Consider the following 23,214-nt stretch of genomic DNA (forward strand, 5'->3'; position numbering starts at 1 on the left):
TATACCTGTCACACCAACATCTGAGGGTTTGTCCTTCTCTTATGCACACCTCTACCAATGTATAATATTATAGTTGAAATATTTGGTGTCATAAAGTCTTTCCTTGAAGAGGATAAAACACCATGGGACAATTGTATTGATGTAGCAAAATCCATAAGTGGAATACTTAATGAGGCTGTGTAGCTTATTAAAAATATTGTCAAAACTGTTCTAGAAGCCACTGCATAATCTGTAGCCAGGTACTTGAAGTATAACTGTCATTTTTCTTGCAAAGAAACCATTTACAGAATGCTGCATTAAAATCATTGTATAGAAACCGACCAGGTGTCCTAGGATGAAAATTGACAATAAAAGGGTTTCATTTATTGAAAAGATTAAGGAACACTGCTCTAGACAATAAAGCTTCCTACTGATGGATAGATGGAGAAACACAAATAAACTACATGCAATGCAGAAGGAATTATATCAATGTGAAAATACTTTTTTTGGGGTGTGTGGGAAAGGGGGGAGGGGGGGGGCTTAAGGGTGTAATTAAAAGGAAAGTTGAACATGTATGACAGTTAGTAAACAATATTTCACTAATTCTGTCATATGGCTAATTTTATTGTTAGGTAGCCCATAAATTACTACTTAATGTATATTTTGAGTTTTTACTGCCTATGCCCATAAAATTCAGCTCAGTGTTGCAGTTAAGCATGAGAACAAACCGCAATAAGGCGCGATGTGACTGAAACTGGAGAAAATTGAGGATGAAAGCTTCTTACATAATATTCTTTTCGCACACACAGCAGCAGCATTTCAGATCAGTGAATTTGCCAACCACTACAGCTTCCACAACTGGGTGTCATAGTAACCAACAGAATCTCTCCAAAACATTAATGGTTCTCTGAATGTAATGTCTACTGAGATCTGTTTCGTGAAGGTATGATTGGGCCTTTCTTCTTTGTGGGAGCACCATCATCTACGACATTATGTTGATTTTTTTGGAAATTTGTGTTTTCGAAGGAACTGGTAATTTTAAAGCTGTACATTGAAGTAAGATTGCTAAGACAGAACTACTACACATCTCTTCCTACTTGCATATCAAATGAAATGTTCCCCTATTCATGCACTGGATGAGAGATCCCAATCAAGAGCCCTTCACATGTACCTGATTTTTCACTTCTGGTCTAGTCTTCTGCAGATGCATTAGAATAACTGTTTACAGAGGAAATATTACCATTACCAGCAGCCTAAAATGTCAAATCATTGTTGTAATTGGAACTATAACTTCAGACATGCTTCACAAACATGTACTGAATTTGATTACTGTCTTGACACCCGCTGAGCTACTAATGGCGTACATATTCTAAATGTATTGAAATGAATATAAAGCACTGTACTATTGTAAAGGCAACCTGTACACATGTTCATTATTTTACTTAACACGATTCTGTAGTCTCAACATGCTCTCCCATTGAACTTGTGTGGTACAATGTCTATCTCGTCATGAAAACTTACTGCATTCTTATACTGTTAAACTTACATCAGGCTTCCGTTTGACTTGTACACGGTACAATCCATTCAGCAAAGGATAGATGACAATAAGAACATCACAAAATTCTGTTGGAATTATTCCACGCCTGTAATCCCTGTTATGCTCTGACCATACAATATGTACTTCATCGTTACCAAGGTGACGCATCTGGAAAAAAATTGTGACTTTTAAATTAATAGTTCTGTTCAAATGCAAATACTAGTTATACAGTGTATCATATGTACACACTAGGAGTAAACTGAGATATTGTTTCAAACACAAAATAAAATGGATACATACTCCCACAAATATAATGGGGGGAAGAAATAAAACCAATCAGCTACCCAGTTGCATGAACAGCTACTGTCAAACTTTTGTCACAATCAAGATGCACCACAACAACACTGACTGCTACTCAGTACAATGTGGTTGTTTTCAACGGTTGTGGAACCAGAGCTATCAGGACAAACTCGTACAACTCTTAACTTTTTGATACACCTATGTGGGATCTCAATCTCTGGTACTGCCCTTTACCCACCTCAACCCTTTTTGCTCCTCATAACCTACTCCCCCCCCCCCCCCCCCCCACTCACCAGCCCACAATTTCACCTCTGTCTACAAATGCTAACCCATCCCATTTTCCTGGTGGTATTAATATATTCCATATTCCAACCTGACTTACCCTGTGCACAAATGGCAACTACCCACTCCTATCTCTTTGTTGTTTCTCTACAAGTCAAGCACTCACCTCATTGGACCACTATGAACGATCTCCCCCCGCCAATCCCTCTAGCAGTATAAGCCTATCCACTGCATAACATTATTTACATGCAGAAGGCCTCTCTCTTCTACCACTGTTTGCAGTCTCCTGTGAATTTCCCGTTAATGGATGGATTCACATGCGCGCGCGTGCACACACACACACACACACACACACACACACACGGCAAAATACTGACACAATGAAAAACATTTTACAGCAAATCAAAAGAAAACAAGTCATCATCATAAGTTTATCTTTACCCTGTGAAAAAAAACAACCCCTTCTGCTTTTATAGATATACTACTTCGATGAAAATAGTCTAAATGCAATCTCAGTTAAACTTACTTTATAAATTATACATGACAGAAGTAAACGACCAACAATTAAACAATGACTCACTTAACACAACAACAGGAAATGTAAAAACACGGCTGGAATGCAGTCGAAGTCGTTCATTATTTTGTTAAGTGTAATGTATTTCCTTTACAATTTTGAATAATACAGCACTTAAATGGTCATTTTCACAAACCTTCTGTAACAAAGATTCTTGGCTTGATGATGGCATACGTGTTGCCACGTGGAAAATAGCTTCCAGAAAAGAAGTTGCATAATAGGGAGCTGTTTCACCAGTACTTCTATTTCGTTGCAGTCCACCCAAAAAACCAGTGTGGGACTCCAACTCCACCTGAATAATTTATGAAAATTAGAAAACAGTACAAAGAATTTGTCCTCTAAATATAAGATCTACATTTTGAAAATTTATCTGATCTGTAGCCTGCATTCTAGGGCTGATGCAGTTTATATTTTATGACAAGTCAAGTAACAAAAAACTTACACACTACACCAGTCCCACACTTACAGTTGATGATGATATTACACAATTCTATTTTATTGCACCAAGTATAAAAATGGCTACATAAAATTTCCTTTTACAAACAGAATTAATAAAGATGTATTTGTGTAAGATCCTTTTCTTTTGTTTATCTACATATTTATTTACACGTCTAGTTCCGTAGGACTAAATTGATGAGCAAATCTCCAAGGTCATGGAACACGTCAGTATATGAAATTACAGTATAAAAGTAAAAACAGATAACATAAAATGTTTCTGAAACCAAAAAAAGTCAAGCCATAAGTTTAAGTAAATGCAACCAACAATATAACATACAAATTAGCTTAATTTTTCAAGGACCACCTCAACAGAATGGAATGAGTGACCCATGAGGAAACGCTTCAGTTTCAGTTTGAAAGTGAGTGGATTACTGCTAGATTTTTGAATTCTTGTGGTAGCTTTCTGCACAAGGGTTAAGATAGTGTGATCCAAATGTAGATTGGATTTCTGTCGAGTATTAACTGAGTGAAAGCTGCTAATTCTTGGGAATAAGCTGATACTGTTAACAAGAAACAACAGTAAAGAAAATATATATTGAGAGGGCAATGTCAAAATACCCAGACTAGTGAACAGAGGTCGACAAGAGGTTCGTGAACTTACACCACTTATTGCCCAAACTGCCCCTTTCTGAGCCAAAAATATCCTTTGAAAAGGGGAAGAGTTACCCCAAAATATCATACCATATGACACAAGCAAATGAAAATAAGCAAAGTAGACTAATTTTCATGTTGAACCACCACTTACTTCAGATACTGTTCGAATAGTAAAAAGAGCAGCATTAAGTCTTTGAACAAGATCCCGAATGTGGACTTTCCACGACAGTTTACTATCTATACGAACACCTAGAAATTTGAACTGTCCAGTTTTACTAATCATACGCCATTCTGCAAAATTAAAATGTCGAGTTAGGTACTGTAAAACCTGAGTCTTACTGTGATTTATTGTTAATTTATTTTCTACAAGCCATGAACTACACAACTTGAAACAGAGCCCATGTTACACACAACATCCTTTACTACCAAGCTAGTGTCATCAACAAACAGATATATTTTACAATTACCTGTAATACTAGAGGGCATATCATTTATATAGATAAGGAACAGGAGTGGTCCAACACTTATCCCTGGGGCACCCCTCATTTGATCGTACCCCACTCAGACACCACGTCACAGCCATTCTAAACACTGCGAATAATGACCTTTTGCTATCTGTTGTAATGTAAGAGGTGAACCAGTTGTGAGCTAATACCCGTATTCCATAATGGTCCAACTTCTGGAGCAATATTTTGTGATCAACACATTAAAACGCCTCAGTTAAATATAAAAAATACGCCTAGCATTTGAAACCTTTTGTTTAATCCATCCAGTCCCTCACACAGAAAAGAGAATATAGCATTTTCAGTTGTTGAACGACTTCTGAAGCTGAATTGTACATTTGATAGCAAATTATGTGATATAAAATGATAAATTATCCTTACATACACAGCCTTTTCTATAACTTAAGCAAACACTGATGGCATAGAAACAGGTTTTAAATTGTCAGCATTATCCATTTCTCCATTTTTATAAAGTGGCTTTACTACCGAGTACTTTAAATGTTCAGGAAACGGACCATTCCTAAAGGAAAACTTATAAATATGGCTAAGTACAGGGCTAACATGTGTAGCACAGTACTGTAACACTGTGCTAGACACTCCATCATATCCATGAGAGTCCTTAGTCTTCAGTGATTTAATTACCGACTCAATCTCTCCCTTGTCAGTATCACAGAGGAGTATTTCAGATAGAAAGGCATTTTCTTAGAGAGTTATATGATTCCTTGCAGAAACTAAGTCTTTATTTAACTCACCAGCAATGCTCAGAAAATGATTCTTAAATACTGTACATATATCTGACTTATCAGTAACAGAAATATTTTTGTTACGAACTGCCTTTGCATCATAAACCTTGTGCTGCTGACCAGACACTTCCTTCACAACTGATCATATGGTTTTAATTTTATCCTGTGAATTAGCTATTCTATTTGCAAACCACATACTCTTTGACTTGCTAATAACATTTTTAAGCATCTTACAATAGTGTTTGTAATGGGCTACTGCAGCTTGATTGTAACTATTTCTAAAATTTTGATATATTTCCCACTTTGTTCTACATGATATCCTTATCTCACTAGTCAGCCACCCAGGCTGCCTTTTACTGCTAGTTAGTTAGTTAGTTAGTTAGTTATGGTCTTCAGTCCTGAGACTGGTTTAATGCAGCTCTCCATGCTACTCTATCCTGTGCAAGCTGCTTCTTCTCCCAGTACCTACTGCAACCTACATCCTTCTGAATCTGCTTAGTGTATTCATCTCTTGGTCTCCCCCTACGATTTTTACCCTCCACGATGCCCTCCAATACTAAATTTGTGATCCCTTGATGCCTCAGAACATGTCCTACCAACCGATCCCTTCTTCTGGTCAAGTTGTGCCACAAACTCCTCTTCTCCCCAATCCTATTCAGTACCTCCTCATTAGTTATGTGATCTACCCACCTAATCTTCAGCATTCTTCTGTAGCACCACATTTCGAAAGCTTCTATTCTCTTCTTGTCCAAACTATTTACCGTCCATGTTTCACTTCCATACATGGCTACACTCCATACAAATACTTTCAGAAATGACTTCCTGACACTTAAATCTATACTCGATGTTAACAAATTTCTCTTCTTCAGAAACGCTTTCCTTGCCATTGCCAGTCTACATTTTATATCCTCTCTACTTCGACCATCATCAGTTATTTTGCTCCCCAAATAGCAAAAATCCTTTACTACTTCAAGTGTCTCATTTCCTAATCTAATACCCTCAACATCACCCGACTTAATTTGACTACATTCCATTATCCTCGTTTTGCTTCTGTTGATGTTCATCTTATATCCTCCCTTCAAGACACCATCCATTCCGTTCAACTGCTCTTCCAAGTCCTTTGCTGTCTCTGACAGAATTACAATGTCATTGGTGAACCTCAAAGTTTTTATTTCTTCTCCATGGATTTTAATACCTACTCAGAATTTTTCTTTTGTTTCCTTTACTGCTTGCTTAATATACAGATTGAATAACATCGGGGAGAGGATACAACCCTGTCTTACTCCCTTCCCAACCGCTGCTTCCCTTTCATGTCCCTCGACTCTTTATAACTGCCATCTGGTTTCTGTACAAATTGTAAATAGCCTTTCGCTCCCTGTATTTTACCCCTGCCACCTTTAGAATTTGAAAGAGAGTATTCCAGTCAACATTGTCAAAAGCTTTCTCTAAGTCTACAAATGCTAGAAATGTAGGATTGCCTTTCCTTAATCTTTCTTCTAAGGTAAGTCGTAAGGTCAGTATTGCCTCACGTGTGCCAGTATTTCTACGGAATCCAAACTGATCTTCCCCGAGGCCGGCTTCTACTAGTTTTTCCATTCGTCTGTAAAGAATTCGTGTTAGTATTTTGCAGCTGTGGCTTATTAAACTGATTGACCGGTAATTTTCACATCTGTCAACACCTGCTTTCTTTGGGATTGGAATTATTATATTCTTCTTGAAGTCTGAGGGTATTTCACCTGTTTCATACATCTTGCTCACCAGATGGTAGAGTTTTGTCAGGACTGGCTCTCCCAAGGCCGTCAGTAGTTCCAATGGAATGTTGTCTACTCCGGGGGCCTTGTTTCGACTCAGGTCTTTCAGTGCTCTATCAAACTCTTCACGCAGTATCTTATCTCCCATTTCATCTTCATCTACATCCTCTTCCATTTCCATAATATTGTCCTCAAGTACATCACCCTTGTATAGACCCTCTATATACTCCTTCCACCTTTCTGCTTTCCCTTCTTTGCTTATGCTTAGAACTGGGTTTCCATCTGAGCTCTTGATGTTCATACAAGTGGTTCTCTTATCTCCAAAGGTCTCTTTAATTTTCCTGTAGGCAGTATCTATCTTACCCCTAGTGAGAAAAGCCTCTACATCCTTACATTTGTCCTCTAGCCATCCCTGCTTAGCCATTTTGCACTTCCTGTCGATCTCATTTTTGAGACGTTTGTATTCCTTTTTGCCTGCTTCATTTACTGCATTTTTATATTTTCTCCTTTCATCACTTAAATTCAATATTTCTTCTGCTACCCAAGGATTTCTACTAGCCCTCGTCTTTTTACCTATTTGATCCTCTGCTGCCTTCACTACTTCATCCCTCAAAGCTACCCATTCCTCTTCTACTGTATTTCTTTCCCCCATTCCTGTCAATTGTTCCCTTATGCTCTCCCTGAAACTCTGTACAACCTCTGGTTCTTTCAGTTTATCCAGGTCCCATCTCCTTAAATTCCCACCTTTTTGCAGTTTCTTCAGTTTTAATCTACAGGTCATAACCAATAGATTGTGGTCAGAGTCCACATCTGCCCCTGGAAATGTCTTACAATTTAAAACCTGGTTCCTAAATCTCTGTCTTACCATTATATAATCTATCTGATACCTTTTAGTATCTCCAGGGTTCTTCCATGTATACAACCTTCTATCATGATTCTTAAACCAAGTGTTAGCTATGATTAAGTTGTGCTCTGTGCAAAATTCTACCAGGCGGCTTCCTCTTTCATTTCTTAGCCCCAATCCATATTCACCTACTACGTTTCCTTCTCTCCCTTTTCCTTCTATGGAATTCCAGTCACTCATGACTATTAAATTTTCGTCTCCCTTCACTATCTGAATAATTTCTTTTTATTTCATCATAGATTTCTTCAATTTCTTCATCATCTGCAGAGCTAGTTGGCATATAAACTTGTACTACTGTAGTAGGTGTGGGCTTCGTATCTATCTTGACCACAATAATGCGTTCACTATGCTGTTTGTAGTAGCTTACCCGCCTTCCTATTTTCCTATTCATTAATAAACCTACTCCTGCATTACCCCTATTTGACTTTGTGTTGATAACCCTGTAGTCACCTGACCAGAAGTCTTGTTCCTCCTGCCACCGAACTTCACTAATTCCCACTATATCTAACTTTAACCTATCCATTTCCCTTTTTAAATTTTCTAACCTACCTGCCCAATTAAGGGATCTGACATTCCACGCTCCGATCCGTAGAATGCCAGTTTTCTTTCTCCTGATAACGACATCCTCTTGAGTAGTCCCCGCCCGGAGATCCGAATGGGGGACTATTTTACCTCCGGAATATTTTACCCAAGAGGACGCCATCATCATTTAATCATACAGTAAAGCTGCATGTCCTCGGGAAAAATTACGGCTGTAGTTTCCCCTTGCTTTCAGCCGTTAGCAGTACCAGCACAGCAAGGCCGTTTTGGTTATTGTTACAAGGCCAGATCAGTCAATCATCCAGACTGTTGCCTTTGCAACTACTGAAAATGCTGCTGCCCCTCTTCAGGAACCACACGTTTGTCTGGCCTCTCAACAGATACCCCTCCGTTGTGGTTGTACCTACGGTACGGCTATCTGTATCGCTGAGGCACGCAAGCCTCCCCACCAACGGCAAGGTCCATGGTTCATGGGGGGTACTGCTAGTACACTGTTTAAAAAATTCTAATGGAAAGCAACACTCAAGGAGCATGAGAAATGTGTTAAGGAAATCATTATATTTGTCATCTATGTTATCGGTAGTATAAACATCCTGCCACTCTTGTTCCCTAAAGAGGTTTAAAAAACCCTCTACTGCCATTGGTTGGCTGGATTTAAAGAGGGGGGAAAGGGACCAATCAACGAGGTCATCAGTCCCTTGTTCCAAATAAAACAGTGCCACAAGTGTGATAATAAACCAAATGAGACTGACAACACAAAAGGGAATGAAAGGAAAAATCAAAAGAATAATGAAGGGCAACAAATAATTGTGTAAATGGACAGAAGGGGGACAAGAAACCACAGAAACGCAAGAAACAGGATGAAGAGAGTAAAACAACAAAGCAGATGACCATAGCTGGCTGACCATGAGAATAAAAAGAAGCCAGCCATTCTGCGACACATTAAAACCTCCATCCTAAAAGAAAAAGAGGACACACAGGGACAAAGGACATGCGCTAAAACTTAGATCAAATGATAAAATCCACTATTATGAATAAAACGTAAAACTGAATCAGCTAATGCAGCATTGTCAGATAAAATTAGCAGCAACGAAGCCGGCAACCCAAGATTCCGTCGCTGTGCAGTCAAAGTGGGACAGTGCACCAGAAGAAGGCCACTGTCAACCGGGTGCTGCACCGACATTGAGGTGGGTCTTCACGGCGTAGGAGGTAACCGTGGGTCACCCAAGTGTGGCCAATGAGGAGCCGGCAGAGGACAACTGATTCTCTGTGAGAGGCCCACATGAAAGACTTCCACAAATTCATAGTCTCCTTAATGACACGCAGTTTGTTGTGCATACTGTTATGCCACTCTGTCTCTCAAAGCCGAAAACCCCTGCAGCAAAGTCAGAACGCAAGTCAGGTTCAGAGATGCCCATCTCCAGAGGCAGTTACCGTGTAGCCTGTTTGGCCAGACTGTCGGCAAGTTCGTTGTCTGGGATTCCAACATGACCTGGGGTCCAGACAAACACCACTGAATGACTGGACCGTTCCAGGGTATAGATGGACTCCTGGATGGTCGCTATCAAAGGATGATGAGGGTAGCACTGGTCGATAGCTTGTAGGCTGCTCAAGGAGTCAGTACACAGGAGAAATGACTCACCTGGGCATGAGCAGATGTGCTCAAGAGCACGAAATATGGCCGCCAGCTCTGCAGTGAAAACACTGCAGCCATTGAGCAAATAGTGTTGTCCTCCATGAACATAGGCAAAGACAACATGACAACCAGCCATCGAGCCTTCAGTGTAAACCACTTCATGGCCCCGGTACTTGTCGAGAATCGAGAGGAAGTGACAGCGGGGAGTCGCAGGGTTATCTGAGTCCTCAGGGCCATGTGAGAGGTCCAGGCGAAGCCGCAGCCTAGGGTAACACCATGGAGCTGTATGTGAATGGACTTCAAGTATAGGTGGTATATGGAAGGACTCCTGTTCAGATAGAAGGGATTGCACGCGAACTGCAATCGTTAGCCCTGATCTGGGATGCCGATGCAGGAAATGGGCTGCTGCGGGTGAGAAAAGGAGACAGTAATTCGGATGTGCAGGAGAACTACAAACATGTGCAACGTAACTGGCAGGCAGTTGTGCATGCCTAACCTTCAATGGAGCGACTCCGGCCTCCAACAGGACATCGATCACTGGATTCGTCTAAAAGAAGTTGTCGCTAGATGAACGCCACAGTGGTGCACTGGGTCAAGGAAATGCAACACCGAAGGCGCCACCAAACCATAAAGCACACTCCCATAGTCAAGGCGGGATTGAAAAAGGGCTCTGTAGAGCTGCAGCAGCGTCGAGCGATCTGCACCCCAGTTGGTGTTGCTCAGGCAGCGGAGGGCATTGAGGTGCTGCCAACATTTCCGCTTAAGTTGACGAAGGTGAGGTAGCCAAGTCAATTGAGCATTGGAAACCAGTCCTAAGAATCAATATGCCTCCACTACAATGAGTGGATTGTCAGTACGATAAAGAACTGGTTCCGGATGAACAGTAAAACGCCAACAGAAGTGCATGACACACAACGTCACGGCTGAAAACTGGCTAGAGGCCATGAATCCTCCTTGTGAATGGCTCCCTGTAGGTGCTGCTCAGCAACACCAGTACTGGAGGAACAGCAAGAAATGCAGAAGTCATCCACATACACAGACGGCAGGATGGATGGCCCTACACCTGCCGCTAGACCATTAATGGCCACTAAACATAGAGAGACACACTCAATACAGAGCCGTGCGGGACCCCATTCTCCTGGATATGGATGGAACAATGGGAGGCACCAACTTGGACACGGAAAGTATGAAGCGTCAGGAAATTTTGGATAAAAATCGAGAGCGGGCCTCGGAGACCCCACTCGTATAATGTGGCAAGGAAATGATGTCGCCAGGTCGTGTCATACGCTTTTCATATAAAAAAAGAAAAAAAAAACACCGGCAACCAGGAGTTCGCATCTGGAAAAGGCTGTGCAGATGGCAGACTCGAGGGACACAAGATTATCAGTGGTAGAGCGACCCTGGCAGAAGCCGCCCTGACATGGAGTGTGTAGGCCACGTGACTCTAGGACCCAACCCAACCCAACCACCAACACACCATATGTTCCAGCAGCCTACAAAGAATGTTGGTGAAGCTGATGGGCCAACAGCTATCCTCATCAAGTGGGTTTTTCCCGGGTTTGAACACCGGAATGATGGTGCTCTCCCACCAATGCAAGGGAAAGACACCATCGCTCCAGATGACGAGGACATGTCACTTGTAGTCAGATGAAAGATGTTTAACCATCTGACTGTGGATCCGATCTGGCCCAGGAGCTGTGTCGGGGCAATGTGCCAGGGTACTGACAAGCTCCCACTCTGTAAATGGGATGCTATAGGATTCACTGTGGCGTGTAGTGAACGAAAGGACTTTCTCTTCCAGCCTCCATTTGAGAGTGCAAAAGGCTGGGGGATAGTTCTCCGATGCAGAGGCTTGAGCATAGTGCTCAGCAATCATGTTTTTGTCAGCAGATAACACGCCATTTATGTTAACATCAGAAACACCTGTTGGGGCCTGGTACCCAAGAACATGTTTGATCTTTGCCTAGACTTGGGAAGGTGACTTATGGCGCCCAATGGTCGAGACGTATCTCCCCCAACACTCCTGCTTCCATCATTTGATAAGATGGCAAACGGGGGCATGGAGCCATTTAAGGGCTACGAGGTGCTCTAGGGAAGGGTACCACTTATGCCGCAGTAGAGCTCGCCGACTATCCTTAATTGCTTCAGCGACTTCTGACAACCACCAAGGGACTGTCTTTCGCTGTGGTCACCCTAAAGTGTGGGGGATCGTGTTTTCTGCTGCAGAAACGATAGTTGTAGTCACCTGCTCAACCATCACATTGATATTCCCATGTGGTAGGGGGGATTCAATGGTGAAAGCAGAGGTGAAAGTTTCCCAGCCCACCTTGTTTAAAGCCCAACTGCGCAGGCGTCCATGGGCCTGACGCCGGGGCAGTAACAAGAAGATGGGGAAGGGGGCACTACCACGTAAGTCGTCATGTGCTCTCCACTTGATATCTACATCTACATCTACATCCATACTCCGCAAGCCACCTGACGATGTGTGGCGGATGGTACCTCGAGTACCTCTATCGTTTCTCCCTTCTATTCCAGTCTCGTATTGTTCGTGGAAAGAAGGATTGTCGGTATGCTTCTGCGTGGGCTCTAATCTCTCTGATTTTATCCTCATGGTCTCTTCGCGAGATATACATAGGAGGGAGCAATATACTGGTTGACTCTTCGGTGAAGGTATGTTCTCGAAACTTTAACAAAAGCCCATACCGAGCTACTGAGCGTCTCTCCTGCAGAGTCTTCCACTGGAATTTATCTATCATCTCCGTAACGCTTTCACGATTGCTAAATGATCCTGTAACGAAGCGCGCTGCTCTCCGTTGGATCTTCTCTATTTCTTCTATCAACCCTATCTGGTACGGATCCCACACTGCTGAGCAGTATTCAAGCAGTGAGCGAACAAGCGTACTGTAACCTACTTCCTTTGTTTTCGGATTGCATTTCCTCAGCATTCTTCCAATGAATCTCAGTCTGGCATCTGCTTTTCTGCTTTACGGACGATCAACTTTATATGATCATTCCATTTTAAATCACTCCTAATGCGTACTCCCAGATAATTTATGGAATTAACTGCTTCCAGTTGCTGACCTGCTATTTTGTAGCTAAATGATAAGGGATCTATCTTTCTATGCATTCGCAGCACATTACACTTGTCTACATTGAGATTCAATTGCCATTCCCTGCACCATGCGTCAGTTCGCTGCAGATCCTCCTGCATTTCAGTACAACTTTCCATTGTTACAACCTCTCAATATACCACAGCATCATCTGCAAAAAGCCTCAGTGAACTTCTGATGTCATCCACAAGGTCATTTATGTATATTGTGAATAGCAACACTCCCCTGCGGCACACCTGAAATCACTCTTACTTCGGAAGACTTCTCTCCGTTGAGAATGACATGCTGCGTTCTGTTATCTAGGAACTTCTCAATGCAATCACACAATTGGTCTGATAGTCCATATGCTCTTACTTTGTTCATTAAATGACTGTGGGAACTGTATCGAACATGGGAGAAGGCCAGGACTGCAAACCGAGAGATAAATGGCTGAATGCGTGCCAAGTGCCACACTGAAATGTGTGGAGGCACCTGTATTTAAGAGGCAGAGATCGAGTTGTGACAGTAAATTTTCGACATATCTGCCTTGGCCAGTATTCACGGTACCACACCACAAGGGGTTATGAGTGTTAAAATCTCACAAAAGTAGGAAAGGTTTAGGGAGTTGATCAATCAGTGCAGCCTATACGTTCAGGGGTACTGCACCATCTGGAGGAAGATATACATTGCAGACAGTTATTTCCTGCATCGTCCTTATCCTGACAGCCCAGCTTCGAGAGGGGTTTGAAGGAGCACAGGTTCACTGCATACAGAGTTTAGCACATAGACGCTAACTCCATCTGACACTCGATTACAGTCACTATTGTTCCTGTAATATCCCTAACAGTCGCGGAGGGCAGGGTTACGCATTGCTGGGAACCAGGTTTCCTGAAGGGCAATGCAGAAAGTAAGTGTAAAGCTTAACAGTTGCCGTAGATCAGCCAGGCGATTGAAAAACCTGCTGCAGTTCCACTGGAAATTGACGTGATCGTGTGGCTGGGAAGGCATGGGACATTCAATGAGGCAGTTTACATCTCAGGGTCACCTGTAGCCATCAATTTATTTCCCGAGCAGTCTGTATCCATGATGTCCGAGGGTCGGCGAGATCTAGGTCCCCAGCAGACACCAGAATCTCCACCTCATCCTCAGAAGCAAAACTTGTACGTAGCTGTGGTGTGGGTGCCACTGCAAGTCCCTTGGTCTTGGGGGTCTTCTTTTTGGATTTCTCTTGCTGCTCCTTGGGTTGCTCTGGCTGGGAGGGCTTGACTGATTCAGTCTTCAGGACTGAGGGTGATCGTGAAGGCACTGGCGGGAGTCATCTTTCCCACTAGCAGAAACCTGGGACGGGAGTGACCAAAGGGACCCTTCCCTAGCGAGAAGTACTGAAGAAGACTTACGCTTCCCTGGCTGAGAAGTGGGGACTGTTGTCCCCAATGGTTGGGGGGGCGGGCGCAGTGCTCCCGAGGTAGGTGGTGTGGGAGCAACAGGGTGGGTAGTGCCCCCCACCATCAAGCGGGCAGGTGTAGTCTTCCAGCTCGGAGAGCCAACCAGAACTCGCAGAATGGATGGGGCTACAACTGTTCTCACAGCGGCGGCATAAGAGGATTTCATAGCCACAGGATGTAGACGCTCAAATTTCCTCTTAGCCTCAGTGTAGGTCAGTAGGTCCAGGGTCTTGTATTCTATGATTTTCCTTTCGTGCTGTAAAATCCTGCAGTCTGGTGAGCAACGGGAATGATGTTCTCCGCAGTTGACACAGATGGGAGGTGAGGCGCATGGAGTATTGGGATGTGATGGACGTCCATCATCTCAACATGTGACGTTGGAAGTACAAGGGGAAGACATATGGCCGAACTTCCAGCACTTAAAGCACCACATAGGGGGAGGGATATATGGCAGGGGGAGGGATATATGGCTTTACATCACAGCAGTAGACCATCACCCTGACCTATTCGGGCAATGTGAAGGCCAAGATGAAGGCACCGGTGGCAACATGATTATCCCACAGACCCCAATAGACGCACTGGACAAAATGAACGCTTCGTCACTCTAAGTTGGCACACAGCTCATCGTTAGACTGTAAAAGAAGGTCCCTGTGGAATATAATACCCTGGACCATATTTAAGCTCTCGTGGGGTGTGATAGTAACAGAAACATCCCCCAGCTTGTCATAAGGGACTAATGCCCATGACTGGACAGAGGATGCTGTTTTTATCAAGATTGACCCTGACCGCATTTTGGACAAGCCCTCCACCTCCCTAAACTTGTCCTCTAAATAGTATACAAAAAACTGTGGCTTCATCAAAACAAAGGAGTCCCCATCAGTTCTAGTACATATGAGGTACTGGGGTGAATAAGGTTCACTGCCACACTTAGCCTGGTGTTCCTCCCATGAGAACACTTACAGACTGCTGCTGTTTGATCACCAGCAATTGTGGACGTAGTATGCTTTACTGTGCGTCATCCACCCTGATGCCACCCACTCCAACCAGGGATCCTCCCCACAGGCGCCACCCAGCCGCAGCAAAGGCCACCTGGCAGGATGGCCATTGCCAGGAGTCCCAATGCCCCAGAGTGACAGGCACCTACTCCTTAGCATATGAGGGCAGTTAACGGCGTAGGCATCAGCAGAGCGATCCCTGTGTGGTCAGGGGGCTACAACCAACAGGGTACTTGGTGGCTCCACCACAATGGACTGGTTACCGTGCTGGATGTCAGGTGCAAACAAGTCCACGGTCATCGTCGGCGCAGGAAGCGACACTGCATAGTGCATGGTGGAAAACCCCACACCCAGGAAGGTGTCCTCGCCCAAGAGATGGAGAATGAGTGGGACAGCAATGCATTGACGAAAAAGTGGGCACGATGGACATGATGCACCATGCATGAATACATGCAAAATTAATATTAAATCACCACATAAAACTAATTTCTGGTACTTCATACAAAGTGAACCAAGAACCCTCTCTAGCTTGAGCAGAAATGCTCTGAAGTCAGAGTTAGGGGGCCTATAAACAACGATTAGAACTTTAGTTTCATTAAATTCAACTGCCCCTGCACCACATTCATATATATGTTCAGTGCAGTGCCGTGATATGTCTAGGACTCAAACAGAATATTGTTTTTTACGTACGTGCCCACTCCCACTCTCTGCAAGGAACTCCTTGAAGAACAACCGGCTAATCTGTGTCCTGGTAAAGGAAGCCTCTGAACTGTCAAATTATTTACGTGGTGCTCCGACATACCAATAATGTCAGAGTCAATATGCGTAAGCAGTTCACTACCTTTGTATCTAACACCTCATATATTTTGATGAAATATGCTAATTCCTTCTCTACTTACATACCTGACCTCATCTGAAGGCGATTCCTTAGTTAGAGGAACTTCCTTTAAGCAAGTATACATACCAGCTGACTTCAATCTAAAAGAAGGTGCTGCTCTAACACCAACTACTACAGGAATTTTTCCATGAGCGATCCCACCCCCACCCACTACACTGTCACCTATAAGCTTTGCCAGCCTCCCCTTCCCATACTTATTGAAGTGCAGGCCATGCCTAGTTAAACCTGATCTACTGATAGGCTCAACTGGCACCACGGAAATGTGATCAATGTCCTCTGGCATCTGCACCCCCTCCAGCCCCATGTTAACACGCTTAACAGCCACATTAGGATGACGCTGATCATGGTGCTGAAACAATAGCATGAAATGCACATTAGTGCCATCAGTTTGAGTAGCTACCTTTACCAGGTCACCATCTCCATCATATTCCCCGTCTCTATTAAGACTATTCCCTGCTCCACCCACTATCACTACCTGATCCTCCTTCATGAAATTCCTACATAGCTTCCCTATGCTCTCAATCACCTAAGCCAACCCTACACTAGGCTTTACAATGCTGGTGACTTGGTACTCACTCCTCAACACTTTCTGCAACTGCTGGCCCACACCTCTACCATGCAAACTACCTAGCAGCAGAACCTTCCTTCTTTCTGTTTGATTTAGGCCTCCTAACTGCTGAGGACTGCCGCATGTTTCCTACACCTATGCTACAAGAAGCTCCTCTCCACTCAACTCTGACAGTTGGTCATATCTATTGCACATATGGAAAGTACAACTGTCTGAATACCGCCTCCTCCTAGCTGTCTTCTTGCCAACTGCCAGTTCCCATTCCTCAGCACCCTTCGCCCTCATCAACCTATCTAGCTCCTCTTTTGCATATTGTGCAGGGATTAGTGTAGTTATAAACTAACCAGTACGACAGAAAAGATATTTTTTGTTATTTGTTTCTTGTCATTTCTGCATACGGAATGAAGGTCCAGTAATTTTACACGAAAATGAGCACACATTTCCTTTCTCATACAGGGTGGGCAAAATAAAACTGGCACGGAAAGTATTTATAAGACTGAATGGAACTGGCCCTTGTTAATGAACAGGAGAACTGCCCTCACAGAAAATGCTGGAAACTGCGATTCTGATGCACCACTTGGCTGCTTACACATGTGCATCTCCTGCATGCTCTGCCCCTTAACTTCACTGTACCATCACATTTCAGTGAGTGAGAGGAGCAGAAATATTTAGTTATCAGCTGAATGCAACACAAAATGGTGCTCACGATTAAAAGTACGTGTTCATTGTCAAGTGTTACATGAAGTGCAATTCGCAGGAACGTGTGAGAACTGTTTGTGCAATAGTTTAAAACTGAAAGTTTTTTTTAGCGAAACGTCCAGTAAATTCTGCATTGAAAACTTACTGGCATAATGGTGCAAAACCAGCTCTGTAGCAAATAAAAGCTGTAACAATTTGAAAAGTGTTCAAAAACAGAAAATATTCCCCTAGTGAAGGAACGCCTGGAGCGAAGTTTGATGAAATCTCAATGCCATTTATCTGTGCAAGTGGGAATTAAGAGATCATCATGTTGGAACATTATCGAAAAGGACCTATATATGTATCCTATTAAATTAACTGTTGTTTATGAGTTGAAGCATCCAGACGAACATTTGTGTGTCAAGTTCTGCCAATAGTTTGTGAGTGAAGTGGAATCAGGACTTTTGGATCCTCAGTTTTTTTTTTTAAGGTTTTGCCTTTCTCAGCCCATCGGGGTCTGTGAACTCGCAGAACATGCACCATTATGCATCCCAAAATCCTCCTCAGTACTTTGAAGGGCCACTACATTTTGGTGTTTGTTGTTCAATGTCTTGTGTCTGCACACAGTTCTTTCATCAACTGTTAATGTTAACATGTGTGTCCAGAAACTATTTGATCCATACATGGATTAACTCAGAAAAGAATGTGAGGATATTTTCATCAAGATGGAGCAACAGCACACATCATCTTGACAACCTTGTCACAAGTGCACGAGGTGTTTGGTGAGCAGAATACAATTAGCACAGGCAGTGCAATCTCCTAACCACCAAGATAACCCGATCTCTCCCCCTGCGATTCTTATCTAGGGATGAATTCAAGGGTCAGGTGTACTCAAATAATTGTCACACCCTGGAAGAGCTACAGCAGAATACTGAAAACACTATTGCTGATGTTGCTCAGGCAGAACTGCTACATGTGTCTTACTGTCCAATAACTAAAGCACAATACTACACTGATGCCAGTAGTGGCCATTTCCAGGATCTTCTGTGAAAATGGTCATCCCGCATCAGTCTTACTATAAATATTTTCTGGGAGCTTCCATTTTGGCCATCCTGTAAGTCCCAGTACAAAGTTTTTGGAACAAGAGTGGAGAGATGAGTCTATCACTAAGCTAATTCTTTCATACTGACAACACGGAGTTTCAAATGCAATTAAAAGTCGATTCAGAAGGCAAGAATTGATTGCTTATGAAGCCTCTTTAGCACTACAACTCTGCATTAAAATATTAATTGCATTAACAAAGGCCGAGCCACAAGAAGATGAGCAAGGCACGGATCAACTTTATCATTATTTTTTTCATTTACGAGAGACAATTACCTCCCATGCCAGACCAGAAATGAATTCTTCATATGCCTGGCTCCCACATGTATTTGACAGGATTGAATTTTTATCTTCTTGCCCTTCAGCTACATATATTACAGCAATTTTGTGTGTTTCTCTACAGCGCTGCAACAGAACACAAACAATATTTGTAGGATTCAAAAATATAAGGTTAAAAAGTATAGAAATAATAAATACATTTTTGTAGAAAACATACCTGCGTGTCAAGGTTTCTTAGTTCCCGAAGCAATTTTTCATTCTTTGCAAGCAATTGCAATTGCGATCTTCGTTCCCATCCAGCTAGTCCTAGCTGCGAGAACAACAACCGACAATGTTGAAATGGTGCTGTTGTAGGATAGTGCACTGCTGCAGCACACGGCTCACTCCCCAGCGATCTAATGAAATTGGCATCAAAATTATCTATTTGAAAATATAAAACTGCTATCTAAAACTTACACATTCAAATAAAATCAAATCAGAAATATCAAACAATGACAGTCTAGGATGGAGTAACAACAGTATGAAAGCGATAGAGTGCTACACACCACACAGAGGAGGAGTCGACTTGCTGCAATGCACAAGAAATAAGTGTTGTATCCATAATAGGAGAAACAACAAATAACGATTGGCGTGAGCTCCAAATTCTGTTTACTGCCAACAGTTCCACAATAACGACACAACTCGGTGCTCGATCGAGAGCAGCGACTGGGCTGCAGAGTCCAAGTCCGGTAAGGTAAACTGTTGTAGTGTAGTGTCGACGTAGCATGTAGGTAGCCCGACACGAGACTGCCAGGTGTGGCGGCGTATGCGGCTATATAGGGCGAGTGGCAGAGGAATATGCCCGCCGTACCCGAGTCCACTTGTCGTGTCTCGTTACAATTGGCGGCGCGGCCTCACCTAACTATCTCTCGGGAGGACACCGGCCGAGGTTGCCCTGACAGCGCGGATGCACTCGGTGTGTGAGGCCTGCGCTGTACAGCTGTGCAGAGCTGCGCGTTAAGTGAGGCGTGCCGGCCGTTGGCTGTATGATGTAAAGATCGCGGCCGTGCAGCTGCAGGCGCCACGATGTGGGCATTGACTATACCACAATAAGACTGCTAAACAAGCTTTTGGACAAAAAAGTGCTCCTTCCAAAATAGAAAACACACACACACACACACACACACACACACACACACACACACACACACACACACACACACACACACACACACTGCGATTGTATCTGAGGAATGATCTGCTTGGGTGGGTGGTGGTGGTAGTAGTAAGGGATGAGGCATGGAACATGGAGAGGGAGAAACAGCAAGGTAGGGGTGGGAGAAGATGTTGTGCATGCCTTTGGGAGCATGCAGGGAGGTGGTGGTGGGGAGTGTAGGGATGCCAGGTGAAAAGTGAACAGACTGTGTTGGGGGCAGGGAGAGAGGGAAACAGAGCTGTGAGGAGAGAAGGGGAGAAGACTATTATGTGCACTGGTGGGATAGAACCCATATGTAGTGTGTAAGTCAGAGCAGGGAAGAGGATATGTAGGTCCTTACACAGCCATCTTTTGTCCCATCAGAGGCAAGGCCATGTGATCTACAGACTAAGCTGTAACCACTGTGCCACTTTCTACTTGGTCACAACAACTAACAACCATCTGTCCATGTGAATGGCCAGTGCCAAACTGTGACCAAGAGACAGCTGGACCAGCCCACATGATGTGCTCCACTTTATGACTGCTTCACAGCCTGTGCCATATGGATTCTTCCCACTAATACCATGTCTCACGAACTGCACAGTTGGAAACTCTCCCTTCAACATATCCTTCGTTCCTGTAAGCCCCTGGCCTCAACCTTCGCTAGTTCCTGTCCTTCACTTATCTATCCTCTTTCCTTGCTCCCACTCCAGCACAACACACACACCTTCTATTCCACCAACACATCTACTAATCTGTTCTCTTTCTCCATTTCTCTCTCCCCCCCCCCCCCCACCTTCCACCCTCTACTGCCCCCAACACAGTTTCCCAACTCTGCACCTAGCAGCCCCATCCTGTCCCCACCACATCCTTGCACACTGGCAGAGCAACATTTTCCCCCACTGCTAATACACCATTACTCCTCCCCCTTCATGTCCCACCTCTCCTCCTTACCCCCACCACTTGCCTCAGCAGACTGCTGCATGTCGGATGCAGTCACAATCAGGCCCCAGTACCCGAAAAAAGTGGCCATGTGTGTGCAAGCTGTGCTTGTGTGAATGTGCATGTGTTTTCAAACAATGGAAAATCCAGGATGGAATGTGTTTTCTATTTCAAAAGAAAGACCTTTTCATCCATAAGCATAAATGTTTAATAGTATTTTCCGTTGTGCCTGTCTATGATCCAGTGCCTCCTCTATGTGGTGAGTAGCAACCTATCCATTTCAGTTTAGAAATATCATTACTTATTGGAGTCATCGACCACAATATTGTAACACATGGTCTCCTGTGGCTGCTATCAGAAACACACCATGACATAGTAAACAAGTACAGTGGTGACTGAGGAAAGTGTACCGCATTGTTAATGAGTTCAAGACAGCTGAGCACGAACTACTACACGGTTCAGAATGTCCTAGTGAAATATCGTGATAAAAATTCACAATAAGCTGACTGAAGCGACCTCACTGCTTGGTGCAATAGTATTGTGGTTGACTAATAATTCAGGTTAATATTTTGAGGAATACTTAGCACCTCATTTAAAAAGGGTCACAGTTCACTCATATAAATGACGGTACCATTTTGACTACCATGGGTTGTCAATTTTATTCCTTTAATACAGAATGCATATAAATTACATTACTGGCCAATTGTGGTGCGAGACCAATTTCAAACGTGTTCAATATAACACCGAAAGTACAGTAAACTGGGGAAAAACATTACTGAACAGTATTATGTTTGTGTGTTACAACTGTTGTTTGCATTATTTACATGACGTTAGTGATGTGTGTACCACATGTAAAAATTTGTTTCGTATTGTGTGGGGACAGGCACTTGTTCCCATGCATGCAGATGTCACAAATACAGTCTTGCACATACAATCAGCTTACAAGCATAACATTGACAGCATGAGATGCAGGCAAAAACATTACTAACAGCTAGCTTACTAGTCCTTGCATTTTCATCTAACAACATATCATATATTTTTACAGGTGATATGTACATGAAACATTGATCCTTTTTAACAGTAGCATCAAACAGAGAAACTTTAGGCACAAGCAGCTAAACAACTTGCCTAAGAATTGGATGTATACCGTGAAATTAGAGTTTGAAAAAGAGTATCAGCTCCTCTGATTTTAAAATAGTAAAGCAATCTGGGACACAAATTTGGAGTTTTTAGAAAGCCTACAACAACCAATGTGGTAGTTAACAGCGGCTCTTGTCATATTACTGCTCATAAAAAAGCGTTTTTCCATTCCATTCCATCGCATCGCATTATCAGCCTTCTGTAAGAATATGATGAAACTGATAATGAACTGCAAAATCTAGAAGCCATAGCTATAAGTAATGGTTACAGTTCAAACATGGTTAGCAAAATCTATCAGAAGAAACTGAAAGTGAAACAGTTAATAAAAGATGACAAAATCGGGCAAGCTACAAAGAAGTGTAAATCTAAAACATACTGTCATCATGCCATATACTAGAACAATTTCAGATACAATATAAATTAACACATTATACAGGCGAAAGTAATCGGTCCACATCTAGTATGATTCTGACAGAAAGCAACCACTCTGAATTCGACATAAACAGAACATTAAAAATTTTACACAGACCAGATAAGGGAAAAACTTGGATATCTTTGAAGAGATTGAGATATACAAGCACCTCACAAAACAGCCAATACAAATGTTAAATGAGCAGAAATAGAAGATTCTCAGGCAATTTTAATCATTTTTTTGTTCTATTTGAAATAGATAACAAGAGCGACTGCTCTTATTGCCATAAAATGTGATGCGTTGGTTTCAGAGCAGTATCTCTCTCTGCACAGAAGTATTAATGATGAAAATCATTAATTTTAATATACTACTTTTAGGAAAGTAAACACGTGAGATGATTTCAGAAAAAAAAATTACCAGAATTACACTCATCTGTTCACAGTAATAACAAATGTAAATGATGTTAGTATTTGACAGTACACTATGCAATTTTAAAAGTTTTTTGAAAGAGTAAACCACTGTTTGACTGCGTATTACTGTATTTATCTTCTGTACTGCCTAGATTTCGGCTTTTATGCCACTGTCAAGCACAAAGCTTAAAGTTCTTAAACCATTAACATGTCATATCTATTAAGGCAGTCTGAAGCAGGTA

General features: G+C 42.7%; 1 protein-coding gene across 1 annotated transcript in view; it reads right to left on the bottom strand.

Moving 5' to 3' along the window:
• Positions 1 to 23,214, bottom strand: part of LOC126198844 (probable Rho GTPase-activating protein CG5521) — a 310,437-nt gene that overhangs the window by 32,101 nt on the left and 255,122 nt on the right. The window contains exons 33-36 of the mRNA XM_049935431.1: positions 19,112 to 19,289; positions 18,892 to 19,020; positions 2,809 to 2,964; positions 1,526 to 1,684 (exon numbers count right to left, since the gene is read on the bottom strand). Coding sequence (XP_049791388.1) covers positions 1,526 to 1,684; positions 2,809 to 2,964; positions 18,892 to 19,020; positions 19,112 to 19,289 — 622 coding nt within the window. The remainder of the gene's footprint in view (positions 1 to 1,525; positions 1,685 to 2,808; positions 2,965 to 18,891; positions 19,021 to 19,111; positions 19,290 to 23,214) is intronic.

This window comes from Schistocerca nitens, chromosome 1 (genome assembly GCF_023898315.1).
Source record: "Schistocerca nitens isolate TAMUIC-IGC-003100 chromosome 1, iqSchNite1.1, whole genome shotgun sequence".
Lineage (NCBI taxonomy): Eukaryota > Metazoa > Arthropoda > Insecta > Orthoptera > Acrididae > Schistocerca > Schistocerca nitens.